This window comes from Sitophilus oryzae, unplaced genomic scaffold (genome assembly GCF_002938485.1).
Source record: "Sitophilus oryzae breed Bouriz unplaced genomic scaffold, Soryzae_2.0 scaffold_1440_pilon_pilon, whole genome shotgun sequence".
In the NCBI taxonomy this organism is placed as follows: Eukaryota; Metazoa; Arthropoda; class Insecta; order Coleoptera; family Curculionidae; genus Sitophilus; species Sitophilus oryzae.
Window position 1 is genome coordinate 1,453,645 of NW_022146105.1, and position 20,275 is coordinate 1,473,919.

At 30.8% G+C, this 20,275-nt stretch overlaps 1 protein-coding gene across 2 annotated transcripts in view; it reads left to right on the forward strand.

The window, feature by feature from the left end:
• The first annotated feature begins 4,099 nt into the window (after positions 1-4,099).
• Positions 4,100-20,275, forward strand: part of LOC115876705 (protein grainyhead-like) — a 98,036-nt gene continuing 81,860 nt past the window's right edge. For both annotated transcript variants that reach the window (XM_030892592.1, XM_030892593.1), the window contains exons 1-2: positions 4,100-4,357; positions 8,812-9,625. In XM_030892592.1, coding sequence (XP_030748452.1) covers positions 8,955-9,625 — 671 coding nt within the window. In that variant the 5' untranslated portion in view covers positions 4,100-4,357; positions 8,812-8,954. The remainder of the gene's footprint in view (positions 4,358-8,811; positions 9,626-20,275) is intronic.

Genomic DNA, 20,275 nt, shown 5'->3' on the forward strand with positions numbered 1-20,275 from the left:
GGAGACCCTGTATATAATAATAAAAATAATTAACACTGTAAAGAGAAGTCAACAAACTTTTTCAACGATGTGCTACATAAGGTAGGTTTTTGCTAAAATAAATAGGGTGGGCTATGTTTTAAGGGTTGAAGGGGGTTGTGATTCAAAAAGTACTTTATGTATTGTTAGGTTCCCCATCAACTTAAAAAAATATAATAAATTATAATAGCTGTTTAACCATAAAAGAAAAACTTATTTTTATTTAAAAATAGTCATAAATATTATAAAAAACATGATTTGACTTATTTCAGAAAACGAACCGATGCCACAATACTTCCTTGTTACAGTTACAACACTGATGTTATTTATTAAGACGTTTTCCATGTATCTAGGCAATGCAAAGGTTGGAAACCTTGTATATAAGATATGCCTCCAAACTGTTCAAATGATACTTAAATAAATTCGCAAACGGTTTAATCTCTATCTTTCTATCCAAATGCCTTAACTTAATCTACATTATGGCAGAACAGAAGAGGGTATACGGGTTTTGCGTTGATTTTTTTTATTTGTTTATGTTAAATCATTGTTAGTCGTAGGCGATGCCCGTGAAATTGTGGGGGTGTAGAAAAGATAAATCCTGAAATACTTCACAAATTACAGGGTGTTGCGTGTAGGCTACCAATGAATCATACCTATACATGTTATATAAACCTATTTTATTTAACCAAGAGAAAAATAATATTTAGATTAATTCTCCCTTAAGACACCTCATCTAATCGTTTTTAATACAAGCCTACCTTTCCCTCCTACTGTCCATTTCTTGAAAACAGATATTTTTTTGTGGCGAAAAATCCAGACTTCTTTCAAGAAACCTACTTTGTGTGCCATATCGTAGAAAAACCCTTAAATGTGAGCTACCGAAGGTTAAAATTTTCATTTTTTTTAAATTTATTATAATTTTCTGCCAAGTGCTTTTAGCGATTCGAATGAAATTTGCAGGGTAAAAGTTACTATAAGTGCTATATCTTTTAATGCTAAAAGTGTCGAGAATTCTCCAGGGACGTGCATATGGGTTATATCTAGAATATTTTTCTAAAAAAAAATGTGCGTATTAACATCCTGTAACAATAAAACTATGCATTTCCGCACCCGTGTTTATAGGAACATTTTTTTCATATATCTTGATAAGGAATCAAAGAGTACTTATTTAACATTTTAATAAGTTAATGACATTAAATTTTAAAACTCGTCAAAGAGACTGAAATCGACACAATATCAACTTCTAATCAGCATTTAACGGTCTACACAATTTTGCTAAAAAGAGAAAAAGTCAGTGGCGCACAATTTTTAGAAAAAAAATCCAGTGATAACCCATATGCACGTCCCTGGTGAGTATGTCGATACTTTTTAGCATTAAAATATGTCGCACTTATAGTAACTTTTACTCTTAAAATTTCATTCGAATCGCTAAAATCACTTGGCGGAAAATTATAATAAATCGAAAAAACATGAATAATTTAACCCCCCACTTACTGTGAAAAATAAATCTTATTTGAATCTCTCCACGAGAGATGGCACATGTTTTTTGAAACACCCTATATAAAACAAAACCTAGGAGTTCTTGGTCCAATTGCCTGTTGGTATCTCCTTAATACGATTTCAAAAAATATTGCTTCTTCATATTATAAAAAATCACAGACTTACTTGTGTATTTATAAATAAAACTTAAGGTGATTAAAAATGCAGGATAAACATCCGTCGAAGATATTATAATGCAAAAACAGTTTTTAATGTATTATAATTGACTTAAGTTAATGAAGAATGACAGGTTTTTAGTAGTTTTTTATTAATATTTTATTCAAATATTTTTTTAACTGAATCTGAGTGGGAATTAGCACGACGCGATAGTATAAAGTGTTTATTATTTATATTTAGGTTTTAAAGTATACTTTTTATACGATAAATTTATTCTATAAGAAGAGACTTAGCTAATTTGTTATTTTAATGCTGCCTTCACTTTATTAAGAAGTATTTTTTATCGAAAACTTTTGATAATGTGTATGAGTGGTGCTTCAAAGCTTACAGCGTGTACGTTTAAAGATTTAAATTATTTATAAAGTCAATTTAATGGCAATAAAAACAGTTTTCTGTATTTCTTTTATTGTTTTTATTAATCAAACTCGTCTATCTTTAGCGTATTATCAATCGGAGTTGGCCGAGCCGACTGCCAGGCTCGAAAACAACCATGACGTTAGATCATATCCATTTTTTTTTCTTTTCTCTTCTTATATAGCTAGACGTCGTATCTGTAAAATTCCCTTTGTCTGAGACAGACAACCAGACAGATCTTCCGTCTCCTTCTGATTAAATCTTATATAGCCGCCATGATTTTAAGATGCTGTAGTGCTGCCCTCACCATACGACCGAAGAAGTTAATTCTTATATTCTCTGTGGTCGCCACACGATCAACATCTCTTCTTGCTGTATTGGCAAGGTTCTCTTTTGTATTTTAAGATCAAATTTTAACAATAGTATCGTTTTATTTCAGACTTATATTATTAAAATTCTTTAACAAATATATATATATATATCTGTAGAATTCATTGAAATGTTTTAATAATCTGTATTTATTATTTTAACAAATATTAAGAATTTGAAAATTTATCCGAATTTATTTTTTTTTCTTTTAAGATGTACCAACTTACATATTAAAAGGTACATATTAATTTAATTTAAAGTATAAACGTGAGTAAAAATATCTGATTTTCTGGTCTTTTGTATCAAAAGTGAACGACTAAGTTTTGAAGGTTGGTCAAAAGAATTATTTGCAAAATTTGCAAGACGTCGAAAAAGTAATGAACCATAGTAACAGCAGTATGAGTTTTGTGGTACAATTTTAGAGTGCTGTATGATTGCACCTGTTGAACGAATTGTAGTAAAAATTGTTCTGATAAAAACTGTTATTTAAAATTGAGTTTGTAAGAAAACTTGATTGCAAAAAGGAGAGATAAAAAAACAATGAGATCAGTGGTACCAAATATATTGTTCTGGTCCTTTGCATACATTAAAAATTAAAGATTATTATTGAAGAGTAGTTTAAAATTATTATTTACAAATACCAATAAAAACCAGAAAGTGGAATTTTAGCTTTGTGGTACCATTTTACAGTATTCTATAGTTGCAGGTATGAGATTTTTGTACAAATAGTTCTAATATTATTTAAAATTGATTTTATATGGAAAAGTACTATAAAGATGGGAGATAAACCAAAACAGTGAGATCAATGGTATCAAGTACTGTCCTTTGCTCGCATTGAAAATGGAATACAAAAGTTTGAAGTAGTTGAAAATTATTATTTACAAATATCATAAAGACCAGAAGATCTAATGATACGAAAATCTGAATTTTAGTTTTGTGGTACCATTTTACAGTACACTATAGTTGCAGGTGGTACAGAAGGTTCTAATATTACTAAAAATTGATTTTGTGTAAAAAAAATGCTGTAAAGAGGGCAGATAAACCAAAACAAAGAGATCAGTGGTACCAAATACTGTCCTTTACTTGCCTTGAAAATCGAAGACAAAAGTTTGAGGAATAGTTGAAAATTATTATTTACAAATATAAAAACCAGAAGATTTTATAACAGAAAAATCGGAATTTTAGTTTTGTAGTACCAATTTACTGTTCTCTATGGTTGCAGGTGTACAGAAAATTCTATTATTAAAAATTTATTTTGTGTGAAAAAGTGCTGTAAAGAGGGGAGATAAACCAAAACAATGAAATAAGTGGTGCCAAATAATGTTTTTTGTTTGCATTGACAATTATTATTTACCAATATCATAAAAACCAGAAGATTTAATGATACAAAAATCGGAATTTTAGATTTGTGGTACCATTTTACAGTACTCTATGGTTGCAGGTGGTACAGAGGGTTCTAATATTATTAAAAATTGATTTTGTGTGAAAAATTGAAAAGTGCTGTAAAGAGGGGAGATAAACAAAAACAATGAGATCGGCGGTACCGAGCACGGTTCCGACGCTGCGAGAGCCGCAAGAGTTAATCAGGGACCGGCGCACCTGCGCGTCATTCTTCGGCCAAACGCGAAGAACCCGCGCCACGAAAAGAACCGAACGCTGCGCACGCCGCCATATACCTGCGATCTCGCTTTGAACCGCAACAACTAACAGTCAGTATAGTATTAGTTCGAAACACCTGTAGACGCTAGTATGTGATTGAATATCGAATGCTGGCCAGCACTGTCCATGCATGCAGCCAGGTACTGGTCAGGTGGTGAGCACGCATCGAGAGTGATCGCGGCAGTGAACGCGCGAGTGCACCAGCCCCCGAGCAAGGGACCCTCCGCTGCTGTGGCCCTAGGTAAACAAACAAACCAACTAATTCGGCTCACTCCGCATGGGTATGTGTTTACACGTAGAACTGTCTTCTTTTGCTTGCTTCTAGCACTACCGGCTGCACCGACTAGCTTGCTTGCACTATCTCGCTTAGAGCGTGCGTATGGCAACGTGCTCGCTCACACCTAGTCGTTTTCGATATTGAATGATTACAATAATACCTGTTATCCCGGAGTCGGCAGACCTGTTCATCAACTATTTCTTAATCTTGAATGGCGGCCGGCAAACAGAATGCCCGACTAGTTTGCCAGACCGGCGTAGTATTTGCAGTCGAAAGAACGGCTCCGCCGCTAATGTGAACCGCATACGTATCCCTCATATACACAGTGGCCCAAAACAGACCCACTGTTCACATAATTATTAACACCATAATATTTCTCTAATTACCTACTATTACTATCTTTCTAAATTAACTACTACCTAAAACATTAGTTCATTTTAAAATATACAATTTAAGGATTTTTCGTTATTACATATCTGTCATATATTCCTGCAACATGTTACTGCTTACATTGAAAACATTCAGTATTTAATTATTAAAGTTCTGCTGCATAGAAACAGATCTTAAGGCAATTTCCCATTTTCAAAAATATAATAATTTATATTTTATGTTTTCTTTAAACGCTGTTCATATTTTAGATTTTAAGATTTTACTACTTCAAAACAGATTTTATTTTTTTATTATGAAATTTACGTATATTGAGAGACTTTTCTGTATGTATTACTAGTATATTCCTAAATTACCCACAATTTACATTTTAAGGCATTAGTAGTTAAATACATAAGCATTTATTACTACTTCAAAACATATTTTAGAAAAATTTCTCGTTGTGAAGTATATAATTTATGTATTTTTCTTTAATTTATACTAGCGATATTCCTGCAACATGCCAGATGTTTTCAACATTACAAGATTTAAAGCATTGGTGTTTGATTATCTAAGTGTGAATTACTTCAAAACATATCTTGAAGCATTTTAAGATTTTCAAATGCGTAGTTTATGTATTTTCATTTTGTGACCTGTTTATGTATTTTTATGTATTTCAAAACTAACCTTAAATTATGTTCTCGGCTTGAAATACATAATTTATGTATTTTTCTTCAGTCGATAGCTATTATATTCCTGCAAAATGTCTATTAAGTACTTAATTATTTAATAATTTACTTCTCTATAACAAATTTTAAAGCATATTTGTATTTTGAAATACATCATTTATGTATTTTCCTAAAATGCATAACTCATATTCCTGCAATACTGCTGTACTGTTTATGTTTATCTAGATTTTAGTTTATGTTTATCTAGTATTTTTATTCTATAACTCATATTAATTACATCTTAAAATATAATTCAAGAATTCATGTACTTTTCTATACTATTTACATTTAATACATTAGATTTTAATTATCTAAGATTTTTTCTGCTTTAAAATTGATCCTAAAATATTTTGATTTCGAAATTTATAATTGATGTATTTATATTTAATGTATAACTAATATATTCCTGCTTGCAGTAGACCGTGTAATTTTTCAAAGCTTTTCCTATTCACTAACAAAATTACAGACATTTCAGCATTACTTTAAATACATATATTATTTATTTCAGGTCATACCTAATATCAGTTCTAGTAAATTATAAGAAAACTTAACCACAAAGTTGTGTTTTTATTTCTTCAAATCAGATCTTAAAATATTTCCAGTTGAAAAATATAATGGACGTATTTATCTTTAGTATATAACTACTATATTCCTGCTGGCAGTAATAGTCTACAAGCAGCAGGATTCAATTAATGCCAATGAGTGTTTGAAAGTATATACAGGATAACAAACATCTATACCTAGCTTTAAATACATATATTATATATTTTACATAATAGCATAATACGAAAATATATTTTTAGAATTTTTTAAAAATGTACTATAAGCTTTAGTACTAATGTACTTAATTTCGTACATTATTGCCAATTTTTGTCGTTTCATAGAAGGTCTCGGCCTTCGATGGCTTTACTTTGTTGTGTCCAGTATGTACCAACGACAACAGACATATAAAACATTGTCACACGCCCAGAATATCTAATTATGAATGTACAGAACGTCCAATGATCTGACTAACCATTCCTGGCCACTGTCCAATCAGAATCTTAAGAATAAATTAAGTGTTAAAAACAAAATGGTTCTTTATTATTGATACTGCATCTTTTATCAAGTAATAATAAAATGTATGGTTTCTCTTCTTTTGCTTAATATTGTCAATGTTAGTAGCTATACGTGTTCAGTAATCCTTTGGGGTTTGGCTTTTCTAATACGCATTGCAATGTATGTCGGTATAATTCTTATTTACTAATATGTTTGATTCTGAATGGGATTTAAAACCTTAGCTTTAGAGAAAAAAATAATCTAAATGTCCTTCGGAATAAATAACAATACACTATTATTACTCTGTTATTAAGTAAAAAAAATAATTACAATCAAGTTACTTATGTTTGTAGTTTGGATTTCGTTCTGTAATATCTGTCTTCTAATCTTTTTATTTTAAATGATCTTGGCGCTGCTAATGTTTCATTGTAAACACTGTCTTTCACTTTTTTTCTTAATGTCAATATTTCGAATGCTTGTGTATTATTTAAATAAAATTACCCAGACTTGGCCTCTCCGACGCATTATTTCCAGAAAAATACTTTAGAACATTAAAAATGTAATTATCGTAATGATATATTAATATAACAAGCCCTAATCATTTTTCGAAAAAAATAATTAAAATCATATTACAAACGCGTTCAATTCAAAGGTTACGTTTTCTATTCATAAAATCTTTTTAATTTACTTTAATTTACTAATCGTAGCTATTTTAGTAGAAGTATGATTTTTTGTATATGTTACAGTAAAAGTCAGAAATCAGTGAATGTTTAAAATTACTAGTAAAAGCTCATATTCTCTAACTTGCTAACACTCGTCAGTAAAAGTCAATAACTAATTTTGACAGAAACTTCTAGCAGCTGCAGGTAATTTAATATCCAGAAATTAAGACCAGAACTGAACAATACAATATCTGACTAAAAACTTGACGTGAATCATTCAATTTTAAAGTCGACACTCAAAGTAATCAGATTCTTATTAAAATTTAAAAAAAATAAAGAATCAGAAAAGAAAGTTTGAAACCAAAGCAATTAAAACTCATTTTAATTTTTTGTTTCTGTTTTGTTGTTGTTTTCTTATAATTTTGAGATCAGTGGATCACCTTAAGGGAAACCAGCAAGGTTTAAGTAGTTTTTTATATATTTTTTTATTAGTAGAAAAAAAAAGCTGTTTCAAGGTGAATAAAAGATGGGGGTTGTAAAGAGTCGTGCTCCTGACCGGTAGACAAGAAACTCGTCTCCAGAGATTCCGGTTCAGGCGTGTTCCGTGAACTTGGGGGTGGGTACGACCGGTTCGTAACTGTTTTTTAATCGCCCAGGGGGGTTACGTTTATGCTAATGATATTTTTGTCTTGACTTCTGACCTAGCAATGTCGATCGGTTCAAGTACCTTCAAGGTTACATCGCGAGCTCGCTGCTTGTAAGTCGCGAGGTTTTCTTAGAAACGTTACGTTATTTCTAATGTTTTTTCTTCGTCCTGTCCCACGCGTTATATATAAATAATTCTTTCAACAGTAATAACTCATTTTGATATAGACTATTTTTCAAAAGAGTCTTAAGAAAGAAATAGTTTTTACTGATTCCAAAAAAAATGTCTACCTACAGTATTTCCCCGGATTGTCTTTACAAGAGGAGAAACTCTTTTATTATTGACGAATGCATTTTTCTCAAAATGTGAAAAAAAATTTCCTTGTTCTAAAATGGTTAAATTCGTTTATATTTTTTAAAATTTCCATACCGTTTTAGAGAAAATAAAAAAAACATGAGAGTATATATAGTTATTGATAGAATTTTAATTAACGTCATATTTTTTTTTGCTTTTTTCGAGTTTTTTTTTAAATGATAAAGAAGCACAAAATTTATTTAGTTAGCTATGGAACGGGCGATAATAGTTACTAGAAAATTAAAAAAACTTTAACAACACCAAAAATATGACGTTAATTAAAATTAATAATAATCATCTATTAAAGAATTAAATTGAAATTATATTACCATAGAAACGCGTTTTAATTTTTAGGACTGAAAAAAATCAACCATATTTTGTTGTTTTTTTTTAATTTTTTCTAAAACGGTATGGAAATGTGGAAAAGTATAAAGGGGATGCATTTTTCTCAAAATGTCAATAAAAACAAGTTTTTTCCCCTTGTAAAGACAATCCGGGAACATACTGTATACCTTTGTTGCGGTCTATTACTATCAATGGGTGTTGTACGTTAAGATATATTTTTTAAAGATACTGTTAATCTTTAAAACAAAAAAGCTAAACCGTTTTCTTTTTTGTTTTCAGAAATAAGCTGCAGCAACCATTTCACCACTAAGCCATATAAGTGCCATAACCATAGACATTAATACGTAATCAAAGTGCAATATTGCCTAAAGTGACATTTTTTCTGTGATATAGACTTGCCATACATATATAAAGAATATAACATGACACGTAGAAGTATCGATAAAAGCTCCTCCACGCACGCATCTCCAATGGGAGAGGAAAACGGCATGATGTCTCCTCCTCCGCCTCAAGCATCTCCAGCCGAACGTTCTCCCATGAGGCTATCCTCGAATTCCCCCACGATGCTGGCTACCATGACACCTGTCAACGTCATGGAGTTAAAGAAGGAGATGGAGGAAGAAAGTGCCATGGGAAGGAACCCAGCTTACGCTCAGGTCAAAACGGAAGTCCTCTACGAAAAGGACGATGGGGAAATATATGCTCAAACCATAACAGATAAAAACGACACACCGATAGATCTGATCTACGAGGACGGGAACAAAACGGTGATATACACGACCACTCCCGATCAGAAAGGGTTGGAAATATATTCGGCTGACAATTCAGGGGAAATAACCATAAACAACATCAGCGCGCATCAGATCCACGCAGGCCAGCAGATAGCGGACGTTCTGATAGACGGGAACGCGGGAACAATGATGACGTCGAACAACGAACCCGTCAACAGCCCACCGGGAACCGTGTCTGTGGTACTGCAAGGGAACGGGCAGGGGTTGCTTCAGTACCCTCAGGCCCAAGTGCCCGGGACGACCGTTTTGGTTCTTTCGGAGCTGGTGGATGACGTAGGGGTGCCAGTTGTGGGACTGACCAGGTAAGATTTTTCGAATTGCACCTGAGTCGAAACGATTAGAACGCAGGACCATTGTGTTATTAATGATGTTTACATTTTTTCGAGGTCCCCGTAGAGGCATTAGTTTGCACAATTTTGGATTTCTCGAACCGTTCAGTGGCGTATCCAATTCGCTTATGTTTGCTTACTTTGCTAAGCGTGACGGTCGGATTATTGGCAGGAAAAATAATACAGCGAAATAAAGCTTGGAATGTGTTGCATTATATTTTAATTCATGACCGTCCATGAATGACATACAGGGTGGTCCGAATTGTATTTGGGTAACTTCGGCAGCATATTCTGCAAATAAAAATAAGTAAAAAAGTTCGTACCTATAAATTTATTTCATATGGTTATATTTAATAAATTTCAGAATACTGAATTTAAAAACAGTAAATTAAGTGATTCAAAGTAATATACCAAAAATTCTTAATAAAGAAAAAGCTTTTTTCTCTTTAATTTTTTTTATTTACAGACTTATTCCTATAGGTCCTTGAGAAAACTATTAAATATGTTTTTATTGTACGAGAGAAGACTTAAAACACACACACACACACCTAATAAAATATTCAGATGTTTGTCGAGTTTTATTCATATTTAAAAGGTTAAAATATTACAAATCTATAAAATCAGAACCTTATTAGTCTTTTGAAATTCCCCGAATTTTTATTTCTACACATTAGCATAGTAATGACACCCGTGTGTTTATTATATGAAAACAAACATTCTCCGACGATGCACGCCACTGACGCCTACCTTACAACGTCACAAAATGTTTTGTTAAAAGATAGAATTGCGCGATTAAAGTATCCACAATAGAACAAAGTTTTATACTGACGTTTTTATTGTTAAATTAATATTTTGTTTACGTCCACGGTGCTACATCTAAAATTATTTATCGCTGTTATGCTAAATTGGCGGTTAGAATTTTTTAAATAAATTGTAGACGTAACCTTGGTTATTAAGCACACCAATTGAAATAATTAAGAAAAAACGTTTGATGTTCCATCACAATGGTGTAATTGTTCTGAAATATGTATTTACAGGTTGTCATCTCCTTTTTTGCAATCTTTAACAAATTAACTCTAATTATCTATGCAGTGGACTCGAAAACTGGTACAGTGTATATTTGGATTTAGCAGAAATGACAGTTGATTGACTATTAGCTGATGCGACTGTGATTTATTCAAAGTTTGTCAGATTGATACACTCAACGGCACGAAAAACGGGCACCTTAAAATATTGATGTATTTTAAAGTTTTATATATTTTGTTCTACCTTGCCGATTTTGATGATTTTTTCAGCAATATCTTGCTAAATTATACTTTTTTGTATCTCTTTCTAAATTGAAAATAAAAGTTCCCAGCTGTCATTTAATACGACGGAAAACAAAATGTTGATATTTTGGTGACGGTTTGAAACACCCTGTGGAGTATGTTAAGACAGCACGGAATTTAAAAATTATTTTATCATCTAGGTACATCCTTGCTCAATAGTCTGTTTTTTTGGTTCATCTCAATAGCTTTATTTTTGTTGGAGATATTCGCTTTTAAAGAAGACACTAACATTTTTTCGTAATTTTTATATTTAAACCGTACTTTTCCTTTTGGCCCTAGTCAACAGACCTAGTAAGTTGTGGTCCCGAAATAGGCCTTCTTGACATATAATTTGCTTAAGATGAACCAAAAAATAAACAATCGAGAAAAGATGTACCTAGATGATTAAATTATTTTCAAATTTCTGGGTTTTTTAACATAGTGTGTTCAAAACATTTACCAAAATGTCAACATTTTAAGACAGATGGGAAATTTAATTTTTATTTTAGAAAGAGATCCTAAAAATTCAAATAATTTAGCTACAAATTGCTTAGAAGATCATCAAAATCGGTCCACTAGAACATAATATACCGTGCTGGCAACTGTTACTCTTGGGTCGGTATTTACATGTGCGAAAGTAAATCGCATAGGGATCTTACTAAGTCGGAGTGAGAGAAATGCGACGGAATGCTGTTGCGGCGTTGCCGGTAAGCCTTTCCCTATCAAGTAAAGTAAAATCACGATCGCAAACCGCTTATTTTTAAAAGACTTTTTTTTCGAAAAGATAACTAGATAAAATCATTAGAAATGTTTCTAAGCATCTGAAATGGAATTATAAGGATATCTTTAAGGTGTCATTTTTTTATAACGAGAAAACGTCAGTAATCGCGATAATTTAAAAACTCAACTTTTTAACACAATACGCCATAACTCAAGACACACTTTAGATATTGAAACTTTTTCTTTTATTTTGAAGATAGGATTTTTTACAATATGTTTACAAATCGAAAAAATCGATAAGGTTGTTTTTTTCCATTCAAAAATTGTAAACAACCCATCTATTTACTTTTAGAGCATAGCAATTTTCAGCAGTCGTGTAATTTTTTTATTGATAAAGATTTTAACTTACTGTCTACGAAGAAAACGCAGCAGAAATATTAAGAAAGTCTTTGAAAAAACTCCAATCAATTATTTTTAATCAATTTCGAGGTATCGATTTTTGAATTCAGAGTTCTAATAGCCCGACCACTGTCGAAAACCAACTCAATTCCACTTATTTTTACCAAAAATGCAAGTGTTTCTAGGTTGCACTTAAAAAATTTCAACGACTGATAACAAATAAAGTATCACGAGTATGTATCATGATGTACACCTTTCCCTAGCACTTTAAGTACTGACAGAGGTACTGATTGGGTCGACCGGTCAACTGCGACAAATCTGCTATATCCCCTTCCACGTCTCTTAGCAATGTGCACAGTTTCTCGATTCATTTCGTACGTTTGGCAACGTGTTTACTGTTCTCTCTTTGTTCAGTACATTATAAACGCATTGTACTCTTTTTACATACGGAAATCTCGACCCAAGACCAATCTTTGCCAGCCATTAGTATAAAACTTTAAAATACATCAAAATTTTAAGGTGCGCGGTTTTTCCTGCCTGCCAAATGTGACAATATAAATAAAAAACTTAATTAAAAGATGAATTTTAACATATCTTCATTTAATAATTTAGACTACTATTTATCAAATAATAAAAAAGTAAAACGTTAGCCTGTACAAAAATTCCAAGGCTGAAGCTCTGTCTGTATTCAATTTTACACTACTGAATATTCGAGGCTTCATATGCCTTAGGCCAAACGATAATTACTGCTAACATAGGTTTATTTACTTAAACCGTTCTTTCGTTTAATGGTCATTTTCTAATAGTTTTCCTAGACGGACGTACAGTGGCGTAGCACGTCTAACTTTTTTCTAACAGCCCGGTATAATGTGTTTTTGTATTTTTTTCTATTCAAAGTACACATCGCACGAACTGTTGAAAACATAGATGTAATTATTTGACTAATAATAGTAGAATATTAATTATTTTAATTATATATACACATACACATAAGGAGATTCTCTGAAAGTATTATGTACGTACATGTGTACATGTTGTAATCAATGGGTGTAATGCATAAGGACGTCAAAAGCTGTAATCAAATAAATAGGAGTCTGTTTGATTGAAATTTAACCTTATTTATTTGAAGTGCTAATTTCTTAATATGATAATGTGTATTTTAAAAATAAAAAAATTAATTTGCAGGGAAAAAAGTTGAGAGTATCGAAAATATATACAGTAGAACTTCTCTAATTCGGACATGGTGCCAAATCGGACAATTTTGATATTTTTACCTCTTCATTCCGGTTAGATGCAGTATGTAGTTTTTTCTTTGTAGTATAGGAATATAATGCAAAAAAATAGGGCCAACTTACCGATTCTTGCTGAAGAAATGCAAAGTATATATTGGTTTGATTTCACAAGGAAGGAAGTATATGTAAAATTTCTGATTCAGTTAATGTTCCCAAATTCAATATATTAGATATAAAAAATCAGAAATAAAATAAGAAGTTTTGTTGTGAAATTATACCAAGTAAAAAAAATTAAACAATGTCAATCAAACAAGGAAAAAACTGCTGTCTCTGGTTTGACTAAAGAGTATAGTTACAATTATGGAGACAAAAAAGGACAAAAACTTAACAACGAGGCATTGAAAACAAAGGAAACTAATGACTACTTAAGTAGATCAGAAGATGACAATGTTTTGTTGAAAATAAGACTCAGCGATGCTGTAAAAAAACTACTGGGTCGAAAAAAACTATGTTTCTACGCAAGATATTTTGCTTTTAAAATGAGCAGAAGGAGATGTTGAGACAGCAAAATCATTCAGTTTTTTTAAGAAACTTGAAATTAAATATTAATTTTACATTTGTTTACTACAAATATTTAATGTGTATTAAAGTGCATATTTACTTAATATGTATTTTGTTAGTAAGTAGTAAGTGAGTTATTTTATGGGTGCATATCAACAGCTACAATATGTACAATAAATTTCATATGATCGAAAAAAACGGCGTCCAGTTGGACCATATAATTTTACATATAAAATGACCGCGATCTTCATTTCATAGCCATCACTGACGGCGTTTTTTTTTCGAACGTATTGTACGATAAAGTTTTAATGTGTTTTATAAAATGTTTGGTGTTTTAGTTTAAATAAAAACAGTTTTTTTTTTAATTTTGAGTTTGGATTGGCAACAATAAAAGTATGAAACAACAAAATTATAAAAATATTACTTCAGTAATCCGGATAATCATTAATTCGGCTGTAGTTGTTCCGATATATGTTCGAATTATCGAAGTTCGACTGTACAAGTTCTTTTATTTCTGTTAGGTCGGTATTATAAATTTGTGTAATAAGTTTTCGAGGGTTATCTCGACTTGAAAAAAGAGAAAAAAATAAATTAGAATTTTTAGTTCGGAATTTGGGTCTAAATGGCCGTCAGGTTCTAATTAAAGTCCGACTTAAAATTTATTTTAGTGCTACTATCAGACTTGAGAGCCCGGCGTTTTTTCATTCTATTTCTTCCCTCTAATGGGATTATCTTGCATTTCGTTGTGACATTTCATATTTCTTATATCTTATATACGCCCAGCCTTTTTTCGAACGCTACCTCCACTGTTTATTGCTGGATATTTGTTACATGGTCCAGCGAATATTTTGATTGTGCCTCGTTTTGTATTTATGATAATTGAATATGTATTTCGAAAATGGGATTTCTGCGTCTGAATTCACTAGAGGCCATAATAAATGTAAATTTTTGCTATATTTATTGTGGCTGTAATTAGTAATAAATAATGTTGCTTGGAGTTAATTAAAAAATTCCAAACTTATTATTAGCAACTGGTGTGCAAGCGGCAGAAACCGACGATTTATGTTCGTACTTAAATTTAGTTTGAAAAATACACAATAACTATTGATCTACTTATCAGCGATATAAATCTTAGCATAAATCTAATGAAATATAACAAAATATCTATTGATACGTATCTGAATGTCCCATTAGAATCGATTTTTAGCTGCGTTCAACCGCACCTACCTCTCCAATTTTGAAGTATAAGCTATTGGAACAAGGAAAAATAACAGAATAGAGAACCTAGTTAAAAAATGTATATACGGCAATATCATAATTCTCTTATGTTTTTACATCCTTTTCATTTCAAAGTTATTGCTTTATTATATTAGTTATGCGAAAGGTTACTGTGTTGATCGACTGTTGATATCTCCAGTAATTATACGTTTTTATATTTAAAACATACAGATATTTCTCTACGTTTAATATCTTTAATTGTACTCCATAACAGTTAAAATATTTCATTTTAATCTAATCTCTGCTGTACTGAGATTTTTACAACATACAGGGCGTAATTAGAAACTATATGGACATCCCTATCAGTCATATTGCTATATGAAATTTTTCTATTTTTTTTTTTTTTTTTTTGATTTAAGAAACACATGTATAAAGGGTGAGTCTTAAATAAGTGTAAATATTTTCAGGACTGGTAGATCTCGATAAAAGAAACATCTTTTCTCTTTACCATTTTTCGAATAAGTCAAAATTAACCGAGTTATTTTAGTTTGAAAATTTCCAAAAAAAATATTTTTTGCTTAAATTTTGAGAACCACTGGATCTTTTCTGTTTTTTTCTTGTAAATTTGATCTACTACCTATCAAAATAAAAACACTAAATCACCACAATACACCAAAACACTTTTACTTTTACACTGGACGCGCGTTTCGCTAACCATGTTAGCATCATCAGCAGATGATTATAAACTGATGATGCTAACATGGTTAGCGAAACGCGCGTCCAGTGTAAAAGTAAAAGTGTTTTGGTGTATTGTGGTGATTTAGTGTTTTTATTTTGCTGTGTAACACCAAAGGTTCCAACCCTCAACTGTAATCTACTAGCTATGTTGCCATATTATCAAGAAATTATGTTTTTTAACTTAATATATATATAGCCCCGAGATCGCGCTGGCAGACATGACTATTTCATAATGGCTACACAAAAGGATACTTCACACAAAAAATTAGCCATGTAACGATGATAAGTTTTTTTATGTAGCCAGCTCTCCGTCTATTATGTCTTTAAATTATTGTCGGTCAAAAATATTACATAATAATTTATTGAGAGTTCTAAAATCTACAGGGTTCCAAAAAAGGCTGTACACAATATTGAAAAAATAATTATGCAAAGGTTTACTGTTCTAAGCGGCTATTGATGTCTCCAGAAATTAAAAAAATATCTTCGTTTTATATTGATTAGACATATTACATAACAATCTAATCTATGATATTCTGAGATTTATATAATATACAGGGCGTTAAATGAATTTATACAGTACTGAAAATGTGAAAATATACAAACTTTGAAAATGATATACGAAAATAAATATGTGATTAAAAATATGGTTATACATGAGGTGAATAGCCATTCTGGTATTAATATTACAGCACCAGTGCACATTTAAAGCAATCTTTAGTTTTCTATGAATTCTTACAAATGTGTGAATGTTTACGATTTTAGATTCAATCACTTTAGGACTTCCTAATTAGAGAAGCAACAATTTCCTTTATTTTATTAAAGCAAATAATTTGATTGATATGTACGTGGTGTCTTTGATCTGAGCGATATAAAAAGAAATGTTTTTTGCAAAGGCAAAGGAAGTATTAAAAAGTATAAAATAAAAACTAATGGTAATTAAGAAATGGAAATGTGTCTCATTTCCGAGAATCAATTTATAATACGTGTACCAAGAGACGATGTGTATAAGAAATGGAAAATCATTTTATTTTCCATTCCTTATACACTGGTAATTGCCAATTAACTTTCCTTTTACACTTATTTGTATGCAGAAATGCATTCGTTGGACTTATTGATTTATTAGGTAATAATCCACTGCTCTATATAATATAAAGCTTATTTATTAGCCAAACTATCTAGCTTCTATCTAAACTCTGTTAGTTAGCGACTTCTTACTTTTACTGTGCTCATTAATTGTGTCGCGCAGAATTTTAATCTAAAGAAAAGGCAAAAAAACTTTAGTTAGGTGATTTACATTTAATTATTCTGAAAAACGAACACTTACATCTTTTAATTAAAAATTAACAGATTCAATCTAATTTTTTACTTTAAAGAATATGTTAATTTTACGTTGATAAGCATCCAATCTTGTAAGTTTTAATTAAAGTAGTTGAAGCTGCAGGGGGGTGAAATCATAGAAAATCATAAAAATCTTTGCCATAAAAAATGTTACAAAATTTTAAAAAGTAATTGTGAATTTGCACTGAGACTCCTAAAGATGCTAAAAACAATAGTTGTTATACAGGGTGTCCCAGATATAAGTGAAAATATTTTAAGGGGTGCAAGATCTGGCCAAAAAAACGTATTTTTTCTTTACCATTTCTAAAATAAATTGACAATAACCCAGTTATTTAACTTTAAAAATTTTAAAAAATAATGGCAAAATTTTGAGAGCCGCCGGCAGCAATCGATAATCAGCTCCAAATACCAAGCATTTACCCGGATTTTAGCTTTTTTGACGCTGATCAAGCGGCACTCAAAAGTTTCTCAATATTTTCCGGAAAATGTCAAGAAAAATATAAAATTTTCAACATTTTTTTTTTCGCAAAAAAACCTCATGGGCGTGATTCCAGGGTCGAACTGTACTACCAGTTAAAATACTTTTGGAATTTCTGGAACACTCTGTATAAACAAACATTATCCAATAGTAATTTCTGATAAATTTGAATACGACGATGTCTTTAAAGGTATAATCAAAAAATCAAAAATATGATAAATTATTTTCTTATATGAATATTTTCTGTAGATGTAAATTTTTGAACATAAAGTGAGAAAATAAAGTTACAAATAGTGTAAAGTTTCGTTTTATAATACGGCTTTATACAGTTAATACACTGTATACTAAAAGCCAATGCGTATGGTTACGTATAATCCGCGCAATAAAATCCTATATACAAATTTAACTGAACATAAAGAGTTTTATGTCAGAATTTTATTATTTTCCTCGCGCTGGCTAGATTTCCCATTACAGTTTGGAGGTTTTGTAATAATTTTATGCTGACAATATTTTTGCATTAAGCTTATTATTAACGCAGACATGATAATGACGGCTTTCTCTAAGGGCGTTGTCTCAAATCCCGATATTTTCTGATAACGCTTTACTTCGATATTTATACTATCAGCGTTTGAAATTTTATTGCTACCTCTGACGCGAGTCGTACCAACCAAATCGCTTTCATTTTGCAATATTTTAATTCCACAAAATTAAATTTTAATACTATTAAATCCGTGCTCATAGGGAATAAATAGTTAATTATATAATCGTGACTATTCAGGCAAACGAATTAGACAGAGAATGCATTTCTTACTTTTCAGGCACTAATGCAATGCAATTGTCTACATATACTGTGAGAAATAGTAAAGTAATTTGACTAATTTGGTTGTTCACGTGATTTATTCATGTTTTATACAGAACTGCATTTTAAAATTTTCGCAAAATAACTTTTTTTAATGAAAAGATTAATTTGGGGAAATGACTAAAGTATATTCGAATTTTTTAACAATTATTTTTATTCGTAACCACAGATGTATGGGGTAAAATATATCCTATTTGTTTAATAGCTTTTTCTCTAGAACCCAAACATAAACAATTTTAAACAATATTTTTGAAAATAAACATCTTAGACTTTCTTTTAGCCCAAAAAAGTCATGAAAGTCGGAAATACTACTTTATGAAGAGTATTTTTTAGATAATTTTGATTGTCATTGTTGGAATTATCATCGTGAATGATGGATAACTTAATAATTATTTAACTGTTTAATAAAATATATTTCGTTTATTTGCTACCGTTACTCCAAGATTTATTTTATCTTATAAATATCTGCTATAGAAATTATGTAATTGAATTCGTTATGTACAATAATTTAAGTGTCTTTCAACTAATGGCCATTAAGCTCCAAACATAATGAAAAGACTGCTTCATTATTTGAAAGCAATTTATTAATAATTTTGCTTCCTACAACTTTTTTTACATCTACCTAATTGTTTATTCCAATTATATACAACCAGGCACGTCTGGATACTATAGCAAAAAAATTAAAGGAATTATATCAAAAAAAACTTAGCAGAACTAAAATAAAGAATGGCTTGGCCAATACGTTTATTATTTACTCAAATTAATTGAGATACGTTACGGAGCTTTCAGAGCTTCATCAAACAATATCGATGAACCTGAAATAGAACTAGCACGGCAGAATAAAAATTTCGCCAACAATAACTAAATCGTGGCTACTACGCGATACAAAAACATTGGTATGCCTATGGTCACGAAGTTAATGAAAAATAACCATGCCATTTTTGGTATGTCTGCCCTTGAGCTATCCCAACTCCAATCATGAAGAATCTTTAATATGTAGTTGTACGCTGACTTTAATATTACAAGACTTCAGTTACTTTTAAGAACACTGTTATTTTGATCTTATATTTATTACCATGGAGGTTCGTTTTAACGCATATCAAACCATATTCTCGCATGCTAAATCCAAAAAATTATCTTTGTTTTTATTTCACACTTGAGAACATCACAGATTATCTAGTGTATTATTTTGCTACTTAAATGATCATAGACATGTTTAGAAGTTTAAAAACCGTAAACATTGATTCGTTTTTACCTAACATATACAAACAAAATGTAAACAAACCCTTTGTTTACTTACAGTTTGATTTAACCAAAGAAATATTATAATAATGATATAACAATCTTTGTATCGCATTTTTGTGTTTACATCTGGTTTATATATCTTGGGTACTTCCGCTTAGTACAGTAAGGTTTCTCTATTTATAGTATTTGTCTGAGCTTCCTCCATATAACACAAACTATAAGGAAGGTTACTGTGCTAATCGGCTGTCGGTGTCTCCTATTATATTCATTTTTTACTTATCTCAAAAAATAGTCTGAGGACAGTAGACAAGCCTACACATATTATATACACGACATGATGCAACTTCTATATGAATTGGCTAATAATTCATGTCATATTAATTAATTTTTGAAACATAATCTAATTAAGAAATCTCCTTGATTGACACCTTAGTCGAAATTGAAGGAAAATAAGGAATATATTTGCAGTTGAAATCTTTTAGGTTTCATATTAAATTAATAAAATATAAAAGAATACAAAATTATATC